Source organism: Danio rerio, chromosome 18 (assembly GCF_052040795.2).
Source record: "Danio rerio strain M-AB ecotype USA chromosome 18, GRCz13ab, whole genome shotgun sequence".
Lineage (NCBI taxonomy): Eukaryota > Metazoa > Chordata > Actinopteri > Cypriniformes > Danionidae > Danio > Danio rerio.
The window spans coordinates 2,812,626-2,827,146 of record NC_141038.1 but is presented as its reverse complement, the minus strand read 5'-3'; the positions used below and the strand labels follow the sequence as shown (position 1 = coordinate 2,827,146).

The 14,521-nt window shown below is 34.9% G+C and overlaps 2 protein-coding genes across 4 annotated transcripts in view; one reads left to right on the top strand and one right to left on the bottom strand.

Annotated features, from left to right (window-relative positions):
* The window catches only part of nedd4a (NEDD4 E3 ubiquitin protein ligase a), a 97,749-nt gene extending 93,133 nt beyond the window's left edge, over positions 1 to 4,616 (bottom strand). The window contains exons 1-2 of the mRNA XM_087292785.1: positions 4,407 to 4,616; positions 331 to 404 (exon numbers count right to left, since the gene is read on the bottom strand). Of these exons, the coding sequence (XP_087148911.1) occupies positions 331 to 404; positions 4,407 to 4,457 (125 nt within the window). The 5' untranslated portion in view covers positions 4,458 to 4,616. The remainder of the gene's footprint in view (positions 1 to 330; positions 405 to 4,406) is intronic.
* A 1,666-nt stretch (positions 4,617 to 6,282) lies between these two features.
* Positions 6,283 to 10,824, top strand: sdr42e1 (short chain dehydrogenase/reductase family 42E, member 1). Of its 3 annotated transcripts, none has more exons than XM_087292350.1 (4): positions 6,283 to 6,339; positions 6,628 to 6,930; positions 7,116 to 7,988; positions 9,028 to 10,824. In XM_087292350.1, exons 3-4 carry the CDS (start codon positions 7,879 to 7,881, stop codon positions 10,124 to 10,126), a joined length of 1,209 nt encoding a protein of 402 aa, XP_087148476.1. In that variant the 5' UTR covers positions 6,283 to 6,339; positions 6,628 to 6,930; positions 7,116 to 7,878; the 3' UTR covers positions 10,127 to 10,824.
* The last annotated feature ends 3,697 nt before the right edge of the window (positions 10,825 to 14,521 follow it).

Here is a 14,521-nt window from a genome sequence, read left to right as displayed (position 1 = left end):
CTAATAATGCGGGAGGGACGGACAAATGATTTCATGTTGTCATAACAAACTGATGGTATGTGACATGTGAACACTATGCTGGTACACAAAGCAAACTACTAAACCAAGTGACCTTAAAATGTGCTAAATGGCTAAATATAAACTGTTTATCAGACGATCTTTAAAGCCATAGCCAATATATTTAATACTGGTGCATTAAAGAGTGAAATATTAAGATAAAAATAAGACAAGAAACATTTAGTTTTGACTAAGAAAGCCGATTGTTTACTTGAATTAAGATATAATGTCCCAAGTGTTGATGTTCATTGTTAAGCGGTTTAAAACACTGACCTTGCACCCAAAATATCTTTCTTGGCCAAACCAATTCCAGCAATGATTTTGACCCTTAAGATTCTGGATTCATCCTGAAAGAAAGCACAAAGATATTCCTTAAGCAACACAAATGATAAAGACAATGGATCGCTAAGTCAAGTTTTGCTGTAATATCTCCATAGTAAAATTGTTTTTTAGTAATCACTGATTAACCCTCGCAGATTAGACTGTTGTGAGGTTGTTAATTGATAATATGTGCTGTTATTTAAGCTGCTCAACAGTGTTTAACAGTGCAGAAGAACTACATTTCCCATGATGCTGCACGGAACATTCGACCAATCAGAGAGTTGCAGCATGCAAAGCGTTTTAAACGATACAAAAGTGCTTAGGGGTAGCTTAAATAATGAGCTGGTGCTCTTTTGGTCAGGGATTCATCAAAATAAACAGCAGTCAGTACAAGGCATTTAAAAAAGAAGACTGACTTTTGCTGCATATTAAATAATATTAATAAAATTTAGCTCCGCCCACTCCCATGAAGCGTACAGCAAAGTGACCAGATCGAATATATGCTTAAAAAAAATTATTTATACCCATTATTTATGACATATTTTGCTATACACTTGACAAATACTGTTGTCTACAGATAGAACCAACAACTTTAGATAGATATTGTAATATATTAATATTTCTCGTCATTTTTCTTATGATCTGAGGGCGTCATTTGCAATGATTGATGGGAAATGTAGTTTTTTTCTTTTAGTAAATCAATTAAGGTCACAGTCTAATACCTCACAGTTATTCTTTGATGTACAATTTAATATATAATATTATATATAATAATATTTTGTACAATATTGTGATTTCTCCATAGCTGGTTGGTCTGCTTTATAGTTTAAAACAATTCAATATGATAATTATTTTTTATTATTATTTTTTTTATTGATTTTTATTATTAAAGGGAAAAAATAACAGGAAAACACTTCTTGAACCAGAACTAATACGCTCTATTAAACAGCCTGGGGTGCGTTTCCCAAACAACGACGTAACTCACGGCTGAACTATCATAGTACGATGCATCGTTTGGGAAAATAACGATGTAGTGACGAGTGTTTCCCAAAACGCATAGTTCATCTGCCGCAGATCTATCGCTTGGACCATGTTAGTTACAGCGTAAAACGCCCAGAATCACGCTCTAAACGGGGCGGAGGAACTACATCTTAAGAGAAGAACCCTATCATTTATTTGTGCAAATAATATTGTTTTACATGCACATGTAGATAAAATAAAATCCAATATTATATTTGGTAAAAACATGACAGGCTTTCCATATTAACCGAATTATATGTAAAAGCCACATATTGAGCCTGTGTTTCCTTTACAAATATTATTGAGAATATGACATATCCTATTCTAAAACAAATCACTTACAAAAGCTAACACCTACTCTAATATCATATATAAATCATATGAATAAATAAATAAATAAATAATGAGGCTATTTATTATAAAATGAAATTTAATATTTATTATATATTAGGAAATGAAAAAAATCCTAATTTAGTAATAATATTAATAATACTAATGATGATGATGATGATGATAATTATTATTATTTTTATTATTATGTATTAGAAATGAAAAAATTGTAATTTAATAATAATATTAATAATCCTAATGATGATCATGATGATTGTGATAATTATGATTATTTTTATTATTATGTATTAGAAATGAAAAAAATCCTAATTTAATAATAATATTAATAATACTAATGACGATCATGATGATGATTATAATTATTATTATTTATTATTATTATGTATTAGAAATAAAATAAAATCATAATTTAATAATAATATTAATAATAATATTCATGATTATTATTATTATTATTATTATTATTATTATTAAGTAGGATATTGTTTATTTATTTTTTGAAAAGTCTACTTTTACAATTTGACACTTGTAAACCACAGCAGAAAGTTCCAACCAGCAGACCCGTGTCATAAACAGTACAGATACTTAATAAATAACCCACTATAAATTAAAAGAATTAACCCATGCTTTTTGTTTTCACAAGCTTTGGAGATGTAACATAAATTCTGCTTTTAAATAATAGGTCACCTATAGCTTTCGCTTGAGGCTGTTTTTAAAATGACATCAATGTTTTGACATCAAAGTGCACAACGACGGGATCACAATTGTAAACATGAAGATCGCTAAAACTCCAAAGCTGTAGTTGCGAGTGCTCAAGTTTGACACGCAGTTTGCGAATGTTCGTTGGAGCGACGTTTTGTCAAATTGACAAACTATGTTGGTAACGACGGAACTTGCGACCTTAGTTGTCTAATGATGGATTTGGGAATTGCACCCTTGGATGTATAAAAATCACCAAGACTCATTTAAAATGGCTGAATGACAAAGGGCTGGGCGATTAATCGAACAAAAATCGAAATCGACATTCAGAATCTATAAACGATCAAATTTTTCCAGGTCAATTTTTTCAATTACTTTCCCTACAGTGTGTGGAGTCACATGTCCCGCTCTCTTAAGGCTAAATTATACTTATTATATTGTGATTTATACTTATTATATTATTCTGATAATATACTTCAGCCAAGAGCACGTGTACAGTCCGGCTCAGCCTTCGCATACCTACGCACATCTCATAAAAATGATGTCACAACGATGCATAGCGCAAGCTTTGTGATTGGTCGGTTTGGTATCGGTGAAGACGGTGGGCGGTGCAGAGAGCCGAGTATTAGGCGATGTGTGTTTTAATTTCAGTTGTTCAGCGATTATGTTCAATAAATAGTCATAGATAGTAGATATTTTGTATTTTCTTTAATTATTTCTAAAATTAAGTAAAGCACCCTTCATTCAGAAATCTCTCACTTGTAATATGCGAGCATATTTACTGTACAAAACTTGTCGGTGAACTATAAAATAAATAGATAAAATAACTGTTCATTAATCATAGTCAAGTAAAATTTAGATTTTAGGCCAAATCGCCCAGCCCTACAACGACATGCATGCAAAATTCCTCCTGAAACAGGAAACTGTGGCATGACACTTTGACCCATAAGTGGGAAAGACTCATTTCAGTGAGATTTCCAGCTGCAAAATAATGATGTCATCAATAATGTGGATACATTAAGATGTGTGTGTGTGTGTGTGTGCGTGTGTAAATTTACTTTATAATCATTTCCTTTTAACGGAGGGTGGGGTGGGGGTTAACGAGATAGTTCACCCTTTGACTTGTTTCAAACCTTTGTTTCTTTCATCTGTTGGACACAAATAAAGATATTTTGAAGAAAGATAGCGATTATTTTAAAGACAGCTAGACATTTTTAAGATAGCTGGTCACCATAGACTTCCATGGTATATGTTTCCCTACAATGGAAGTTGATGGTTACAAGTTTTCAGCTATCTTTAAAATATCTTTATTTGTGTTCAGCAGAAAAACAACTAAGATGAACCACTTTAGAAGTACTTGAGGAAGAGTAAATACTCATTTTTGGGTGAACTATTACTTTAGGATTAGGGTTGAGGGTTTATTTAGTAACAAAAGCTAAAAAAACTACCATATTTTTATGTCTTTACGACATGTTTACTGTTTATATGCGTAAATGTGTTACTCATCATCATTAAAGAGCTAAAAAAAAACAATAAATACACTGAAAGTACATATTACATGTGATTCAATTACAAAGATGTATATAATAAACACGTGACGTCATATGGTATGCCATCATATAAGCCCTCACAGGGTACTGTAAATGTTGCGCAATACTTGACTTGAATCACGAGACGGCGGGTTGATTATGGAACTGATAAAGAGCCATATTTATGATCACACCAAATAAATCCCATCACATCCCATAGTAAACGGAGAGTTACAGGTCTGTTATGTGCCATAATTCCTCACACCGCACGTCATATTTTGGATTACAGTTATTTTAACACAAAGTGGAGCAGAACTTCCTGTCGGAGACCCAACGGATACCACATAGGAGCGGATGTTTATGTATTATGATCATTTCTATGGCTGATATAATAACGCATCACATGGTATGACAGCTGAATTTATTTACCTCATCGGTTTGGAGTCCTCGAACCTCCGGGAGTTGCGCGGCCATGTTCATATTCCGTGCCAGAATGACAACCTGCGTCGATTTTGTCACCAGAAATATACAAATAAATCCGAAATGTCACAGAGAACGTTGAGCTTCGGCGGAGATCGGTTCCCCGGAGATGTCACGAGCAGAAAGGCGTTAGCTTGTCAAATGCATTGTTGAAACTACGCCGTTGGACATCCTTTCAGCGCGCTTCTACCTCGACACGCCCCCCACGGCGTCGCTCACGCCCACTACGTCCTCGGTCACGCCCTCTTTATGAGCGTTCACGTGAACGGTGTCATAACAACAGTGGTGTGCGTTGAACTGCGTTGAAAAAACTAGCTCTTTTTATCTTTCAGTCAACATTTCTGATCGGTTCATCTTTCAAATTAGGAATGTTCAGTATTATTTGTTTGAAAAATCATTTGTTTGTAAAACAGTAAAATTTGTAGATAGACAGACAAATTCCTTATTAGCTAAAAGACTTGATTTCTTTTTAAATAAATTTGTAATAAGTTATGTAACACTGCATTCATGTTTTAGAAGAATACATTGTTTTATTATGCATTTAAATATATTTATTGTTTTATAAATTATACATTTTGTTCAAAAAACAGACAGACAGACGGAGAAGCACAGACAGACAGACGGACGGACGGACGGACAGACAGACAGACAGACAGACAGACAGACAGACAGACAGACAGACAGACAGACAGATAGATAGATAGATAGATAGATAGATAGATAGATAGATAGATAGATAGATAGATAGATAGATAGATAGATAGATAGATAGATAGATAGATAGATAGATAGATAGATAGATAGATGATAGACGTAGCACTATTTCATCTTGAACTGTACATAACCACTGTACATATAATTTGTCAAAAGACTATTTCAGTATATTAGGAAAAATATTTGATTTCTTTTCAAATGAATGTGTAATAAGTTACACGTAACACTGTAATATTCATCTTTATATTCATGTACATTGTTTTATCATGCATTAAAATATATTTGTTTTTATTAGCATCCTTTTTCCTAAAACACAAACAGACAGACAGACAGACAGACAGACAGACAGATATATAGATAGATAGATAGATAGACAGACAGACAGACAGATATATAGATAGATAGATAGATAGACAGACAGACAGACAGACAGACAGACAGACAGACAGACAGACAGACAGACAGACAGACAGACAGACAGACAGACAGATAGATAGATAGATAGATAGATAGATAGATAGATAGATAGATAGATAGATAGATAGATAGATAGATAGACAGATAGATAGATGATAGACGTAGCACTATTTGATCTTAAACTGTACATAACCACTGTACATATAATTTGTAATTATGTTCATATCTATCTGCATACCTGTGATTATTATTAGCAACCTGTACATATATTCATATTGTAAATCACTGATCATGGTTAATACAACCAGTATATAATGTTCATAGTACATCCATCTGTAATGATCACCATAGTTTTCTATAATTGCACTTTATAACTTATACCTGTATCCTGCACTTGCTGCTATTGCACGTGTAATGACAATAATGTTGAAAATGATCTAATCATCTAATCTAATCTAGATAGACAGAAAGAAAGGCACAGTTAATTAAATAGATTAATTTGGACAGTTTTGCTGGTGTCTTCTCTCAATCATGGTTAACTATACGATTATATTTGCTCTGAAAAAAATAGCCTTTGACCCATGTGCTTTCTCGCTTGTTCTTGCGGTTATGTGTTCGTTTCACCTTCAGCCAATCACTGCAAAGCACAGCTCACTCTTACCCAATCAAATCAGCAGCTTTTGTCCTCCCGCCCATTCACGCGTTTCCTAGGAAGTGGACGTTTACACACGCCTTGCTGTCGGTTGTAGAGGTATGTATTTATTTATATCAGTATAATTTAGATTAAACGTTTAATAGACGACACTGCATACATTATGTTATGTATTTAATAAATCCTGGTTATGTTATGCGCGCACACTGATCCTGTACTTCTCGGTAGACACTTTGACTTCAGTCAGCGAAGAAAGTGATTATTCTCTGTACTGTTTTCATTGTTTGAAAGCACACCCATTTACAAAACCTACATGACAATAAATAAAACATCCTCTGTGTCTTATAACAAAATCATCTTTATGTCCTTTTTCCTTCATTTTTGCAGTTCATCTTCATACAATGGAAGTCGATAGAAAAGACAACAGCTTCCTCATAACCGGCGGAGGAGGCTATTTTGGATTCCGGTGAGATTTTAGGAGATCTTTTCATCAATCTATGAAGACTTTTCTCCAATTTTCCCTCAAATCACCCCAATATCAGTAATAGAATGTGCTCAATCCACTAGATGGAGCCAAAACGCTGCAGTAAACTACTTGTATCCCTGGACTTTCACCTTTTTAGATCATAAAACAGTAAAATATTGCATCAACTTTGAAACTTAGAACATTAGAAATAAAATACATCAATAGTGTTACATTGTGTGTATTACATTTTAAAGAACAAAAACAGTAATATATATATATATATATATATATATATATATATATATATATATATATATATATATAAATTAAGATCCAGAGGGACAATTTTTATACACTACCTGAAAAAAGTCTTGTCGCCTATCCAAGTTTTTGAGCAGCAAATAATAAGTTGATTTCTAGTTGATCATTTGGTATCAGAAGTGGCTTATATGAAAGGCAAATGCCTCTATATTATGCCTATTTGAGCACAATAAAACATGATCATGCCTTGATTATGAATTATTTCATTAGGACAGTAAGGTCTGACTCTACTTAGACTAAAGTCTCATCACTGAACAGAAATAATGTCCAGTATAGAATATAAAGTCCTGCTGCAGTGGAGACAGAATGAATATTGTGTCTGGCTCCATCATGAGCTTGGAGGACTGCGTCCATACATCTCTGACATGACTCAAATCACTGATTAATAAAGTCATCTGGAATGCCAAAGAAAGCGTTCAGCAGGACTCCCAGAGTTCATCAAGATTCCTTGGATTCATCTTCAACGCCTCCTCCTTCATCTTACCCCAGACATGCTCAATAATGTTCATGTCTGGTGACTGGGCTGGCCAATCCTGGAGCAGCTTGACCTTCTTTGCTTTCAGGAGCTTTAAAATGGAGGCTGAAGTATGAGAAGGAGCGCTATCCTGCTGGAGAATTGTCCCTCTCCTGTGGTTTGTAATGTAATGGGCAGCACAAATGTCTTGATACCTCAGGCTGTTGATGTTGATCATCCACTCTGCAAATCTCTCTCACGCCCCCATACTGAATGTAACCCCAAACCATGATTTCTCCTTCATCAAACTTGACTGATTTCAATGAGAATTTTGACTCTATGCTGGTTCCAGTAGGTCTTCTGCAGTATTGGTGATGATTGGGATGCAGATCAACAGATGATTCAGCTGAAAAATCCACTGTCTCACACTTCTCCAAATGATCAACTAGAAGTCAAGTTATTATTTGTTACTCTTACAACTGGGACTGACAACAAGACTTTTGTCAGGTAGTGTATAAGGTTATACTTTGAAAGCCATATTCGACTTTTAAAAGATAAAAGAACTAAAGAAAAAGTATTAAAACTTAAGATAAAATATATGACTTATAGTCAACTAAAGCAGCCAGTATTGGAGTCTTTTCTAACTATATACTCTTGTGAATAAAAAAGCTTGCCCATTATAATAAAAAGATTAACAATGTACTGAATGCAAACTTAAAAATTGTAATAAAAAAAATGTCAAAAGTATATAAACAAATTTCAACATGTATCTTTTCTGAGAGATAGGTACACAGTTCAGTCCAAAATAGATTCACACAATACAGTACATTCACAAAAACGATGATTTCAGAAAATGTACATTTGTTTTTAAATATTGAGCATATACAAGTCGAAATTATTAGCCCCGCTGTTTATTTTTCCCCCAGTTTCTTTTTAACGCAGAGATTTTTTTCAGCACATTTCTAATCATAATACTTTTAATAACTCATCTCTAATAACTGATTTATTTTATCTTTGCCATGATGACAGTAAATAATATTAGACTAGATATTCTTCAAGACACTTCTATACAGATTAAAGTGACATTTAAAGGCTTAACTAGGTAAATTAGGTTAACTAGGCAGGTTAGGGTAATTAGGCAAGTTATTGTATAATGAGGGATCTGTAGACCATCACAAAAATGGCTTAAAGGGGCTAATAATTTTGACCTTAAAATTTTGTTTGAAAAAAATAAAAACTGCTTTTATTCTAGCTGAAATAAAACAAATAAGACTTTATCTAGAAGAAAAAATACTATCAGACATACTGTGAAAATTTCCTGAATCTGTTAAACATCGTTTGGGAAATATAAAAAAAAATAAATAAATAAAAAGAAAAATCAAAGGGGGCTAATAATTCTGACTTCAGTTGTGTTTACTAAGTATACTATTACAAGAATATCATCTATGTAATATTTTAAAAGTAACATTTTACTTTGTTAGTTGGCAAATATGTATGTGGAAGATTTGATTTTAAATTTGCGTGCGCAAATGTGTTTCTCTTCCAGCCTCGCCTGCGCTCTCCTCAAAACCTCCTCTAAAGTTGTCCTGTTTGACGTGAGTCCCCCAATCCAAGATCTCCCCGAGGGTCTGATATTCATGCGAGCAGATATCCGGGATTACGCACAGGTAGAAAAAGCGGTTCGCGGCTCTCACTGCGTGTTCCACATCGCCTCCTATGGGATGTCAGGACGGGAACAGCTCAATCGCAAACTCATCGAAGAAGTGAACGTAAAGGGTACAGAGAACATCCTGCGGGCCTGCGTGGCACACAGCGTCCCACGACTGATCTACACGAGCACATTTAACGTAGTATTCGGAGGTCAGGAGATTAAGAACGGAGATGAAAGCCTCCCTTATTTGCCTTTGCACCTGCATCCCGATCACTACTCCAGAACTAAGTCCATTGCAGAAATGCAGGTATTAAAAGCCAACAATTTGGCGCTAAGTAACAGCACAGGTGTCCTCAGAACTTGTGCACTGCGTCCTGCTGGAATATATGGGCCTGGAGAGCAAAGACACCTTCCTAGGATTGTTAGTTATATTGAGAACGGGATTTTCAGATTTGTGTACGGCGATCCTGATAGTCTTGTGGAGTTTGTTCATGTTGATAATCTAGTCTCCGCGCATCTGTTAGCTGCTGATGCGTTAACCGAAAAACAACAGTGCCGTGCTGCCGGACAGGCTTATTTTATTTCTGACGGAAGGCCTGTGAATAATTTTGAGTTTTTCAGACCTTTGGTGGAGGGTTTGGGATATTCGTTCCCCACTCTCCGACTGCCTATATCAATGATATACTTCTTTGCGTTCCTAACGGAGATGGTTCATTTCGTGGTGGGTCGGATTTATAACTTCCAGCCGCTGCTGACCCGTACAGAGGTCTACAAGACTGGCGTCACGCACTATTTCAGTATGCGTAAGGCTCAGGAGGAGCTGGGATACGAGCCTAAACTGTATGACCTGGAAGATGTTGTGCAATGGTTTCAAGCCAGAGGTCACGGGAAAAAGCGCAGCCGGTCGTCAATTAGGAAACTAATTTTAGATGTTTTCGTGGTGGTTGCATTCGTAGCTGTGCTTCTCTCCTGCCTTCCGGTTGTAGGACAGTAAAATGCATGGTTTTAGTGCTGTGAGGTTTATACTTACCAGATTTGTTAGTTTTAAAAACATTTATGTTTATAAGAGGGATTTTATATTTCAAATAAGCTGGGAAAATATGCTTTAATATGCTTCTTAAATAACAGCATCATGTCTTGTTGTTTTCTGCTAATTTTATTATTTGCTTATAGTGCAAAAACACAATATATGTGATGCCTGACTGGTAAATCAACTTTATTTGCTATATATGTGATGTAAATGAATTAGTTCTGTCAATCAATTAAAAAAAAACTAATTAATCACACTATTTCTTTAAATTTAATCGCGATTAATCACATTTAAAAGACTGAAACTTGTAATTTTGGCTGTTCAAATGTCAAATTAATTTAAACACATAACAAAAACTATTTAAATTCAAAATATAATTGTTTATTAGAATTTTTGTTTAACTTGTAACACAGATTTCTTCACGTTAACAACAAACCCACAATAAACCATCAAGATCCTGGCTTGACAGACATATTTATTACAGTAATTAAAACACAGGCATGTTAATGACATTTGAATTTCAAAACAATCAATACCAATAAAGGAGAAAAAAAAATGATTTCCAAGTTGGATTCTAAGTGGACTGCAAAACATGCCAAAATACAGGCATTGCAGATATGAAAAATGGAAAATTATAATAACAATAAAGTTTTGAATACAAACATTTGCACTCATTGAAAAGTTGTATGGCTGTGAGTTGAGAACATTAATTATGAAGTAGAAACAATTTTGCTCAGTCCTCCTTTACATTCAGCCAGTTGCTTAGACAGTCCAGTCTGTTGACACTACCGGGGGACAATGTGGACCTTTTCTTTTGAATGATGTGAGCTGAGAGTGCAGCGCAATCTCACAGCAATTCGTAACTTTTTGATTTTGTGGCTACGGACAACAACGTTTAGGCAGGTTTGTTGCAATGAAGCGCGTGCGCACACACACACAGACACACACACAACGCACACAGGATAGGGCAGCCGGAGTGACTCCCTTCAGATTCATCAACCATGATCGCGTTCATCAAATTTGCTTAAACTATTCGTTCTTAAGTATGGCTGTATTTCACAAGGATTCTGACAAAACAATGAGAAGCATACGCTTTACAAAAGTTGTGTTTAATGGGGAAACACGTCAAACTTAATGAAACATTCGAGGGCACATGCTGAAAGGCAGAGGAATGGGCTGTCTTTGACAGCTAGCCACTTCATCTAGGCACTTTCTGAGTACATTTACATGGACACCAGTACTCCGATTTTAATATGGTTAAGATAATACTCTTCTTAAGAGTCTACCATGCAAGCAGTGATTTTTGATTACCTTAAAGGACCACCGAGTGGATTAGGAGTTTGTAACTGATTTATTTTATCTTTGCCATGATGACAGTAAATAATATTTGACTAGATATTTTTCAAGACACTTCTATACAGCTTAAAGTGACATTTCAAGAGTTTACACTTAGCTGATGATCTATCAAAAGCTTGTTTGGCATGCTGTCCCGGGAGAGAGACAAGAGCTCAAGGGGTCCTCGAGCCCGGGGCTTCCTCCGGTTGGCAGAGCGAGAGGGGAGCCTGAGCTCGGTGGATCTCAGAACTCCCTGGCTGCGGTAGCTAAGGCAACACATGAGAAAAGGGCTTAGACAGGTGCTTGTTTGTTATGCATGTTGGTTATCTTTGGATGGTGGGAGGAAACCGGAGAACCTGGGGAAAACCCACGCGGACACGGGGAGAATATACAAACTCCTCACAGAAACGCCTACCGGCCTGGCGAACCAGGACCAGCAGTGTTCTTGCTGTGGGGCTCACAGTGCTAACCACTGTGAGCACTGTAAAGGAGGAGCATTGGGGAGGAAGGCGGGTTTCTTCCAAACGAAGATAAAATGAACTGAAAACTGTGGTTATTTATAGTAGCTTAGGGCTCATATGATTGGAAGATAGTGATTAGCTAATACGAGACCGGCCGTGATAAATCATAAGCACGTGGTCCTCTCGAAATTAGTTTATGAATAAACTTAATTTAAAGGCTTAACTAGGTTAATTAGGTTAACTAGGCAGGTTAGGGTAATTAGGCAAGTTATTGTATAACAATGGTTTGTTCGGTAGACTATTGAAAAATTATATAGCTTAAAGGGGCTACTAATATTGTCCTTAAAATGGTGTTTAAAAAATTAAAAACTGCTTTTATTCTAGCTGAAATAAAACAAATAAGACTTTCTCCAGAAGAAAACATATTATCAGACATACTGTGAAAATGTCCTTGTTTTGTTAAACATCATTTGGGAAATATATATATATATATATATATATATATATATATATATATATATATATATATATATATATATATATATATATATAAAAATCAAAGGGGGGCGAATAATTCTGACCTAAACTGTATATATAATTATTTTTTAAAGCTGAATTTTCATCATCATTACTTCAGACTGCAGTGTCACACGATCCTTCAGAAATCATTATAGTATGATGATTTACTGCTCTTTCAAGACTCAATTATTGATCATAATCTATTTCACCAGCAAATATTTTTTTAAAAACTGAAGAAAATTGTTCTTGCTGCTTAATTTTTTTATCATGATAATGCACTATACTATTTGCTATATACAGTTTGATGTGGATCAAAAAAGTTTTTCAAAATTGTCCCCAAGACAAAAACGGCTGTTCAGCTGTAATAGTTTTATGACAACTTTATTGAAAGGTTTTGATCCGCTTCAAATGTTGACTTCTGTATGTATTGTTAACTAATATAACATCAAAAAACTTCTTAAACATTTATATTTATTATATTTATAGTAAACAGAGATTTCAGGGAGACGTGGTGGCGCAGTGGGTTGCACGTTCGCCTCACAGCAACAAGCATTCAAGGCACAGGCAACAAAAAAAGCTGCAAGATGCTCAGAGCTGAAAACTATAAACTTTTGAAAGCTGTAATAAATAATCTGATGGGTGTTTTGAACTGAAACTTTACAGACACATTCTGGAGACACGAAAGACTTATCTTAAATCTAAATCTACATGAAAGAGTCATTCATCAACATATTAGAACACCTACAGTAATTGCAGACTTCAAAAACAAAACCAAGATAATACAAAAAAATTTAAAATACCTCTCTCCGCTAAGACAGTGAAGGAAAGGGCTATTAAAATGGCAGGTAACATCACCAATCAGCAAACCAAGGACATTAATTCAGTGCCAGCATACTCAATTGCCTGTGATGTGACCGATATTCAATGCGCTTTTATGCAGGTATGTGAACTCTGATGGGCCGCAAGAAGAAATGATCAAATTAATATCACTGAAAGACCAGAGGCTGTGCTGAAGTGTTTAAATGACAACGAAATAAAAACCAACCACCTGATTTCAGTGGCTATTTAATCATGAAGGCTCATTATGTATTTGTAGCCAACTTAGTCATTTTTATAGTAGGCTAATATAGCTACTATAGATACATACAGCATGTGTTTCCTTCATTATAAGGCTTATATAAGGCTTTACATTTTTTTGCGGCTCCAGACATATTTGTTTTTTGTTTGTTTTTGTCCAATATGGCTCTTTCAACATTTTGGGTTGCCGACCCCTGGTTTATACACAATGCACACACTGTTAGTCCTAAAGTGAACAATTAATCTGTGCAGGTTAATTTACTAAAAATGTTGCTTTGGTAATCTTTAATCAAAATCTCTGCTTCCGCTCTGAAATGGCAGTCTTCCTCTGACATCAGTTTGACTGATTGAGCGAAATATACTTGCGTCTCCACCTTCAGTTCGCTGTGAGTGAAAGATGTTTCTTTGCCCCCTGTTAAATATTCAATTTCAGATCAAATACTTCATCAAAATGAAATTAAAGTCTACAACTTCCAGTTCATGCTGACTTTAACAGTACACTTGAGATTCAAAAAGCATCTTGAGCTTCAGGTAAATCAAGAAAATATTGATGTCTGCAATACCAGTCCTTATCAATGCTTATATCTGACTAGTAATAGAAAAAGTGCACCAAATAAAATATTAATATATTTTTAAATTGTATCATTCAAAGAAACTCATGCATGCTTATTAATGTAAATGCATAGAAATTAAACCTGTACTCTTGGAACTGAAAGTGTTTTTTCACTCATAGACACACGCACACATTTGTTTTTGTGAATTTGTGGGGACACATTATAGGTTCCCATTGTTTTTATACTGTGCAAACTGTATTTTCTATTTATATACCTAAACCCATCCCTCACAAGATACTGTACATTTGAATTTCTGAAATTTTTGTCCCTATAATGTCCTAGATGTCCTCATAATTCACCTTCTGCTGTTATACCTGTGTAATACACGTCATGATGTCCTGATGTGTCACAAA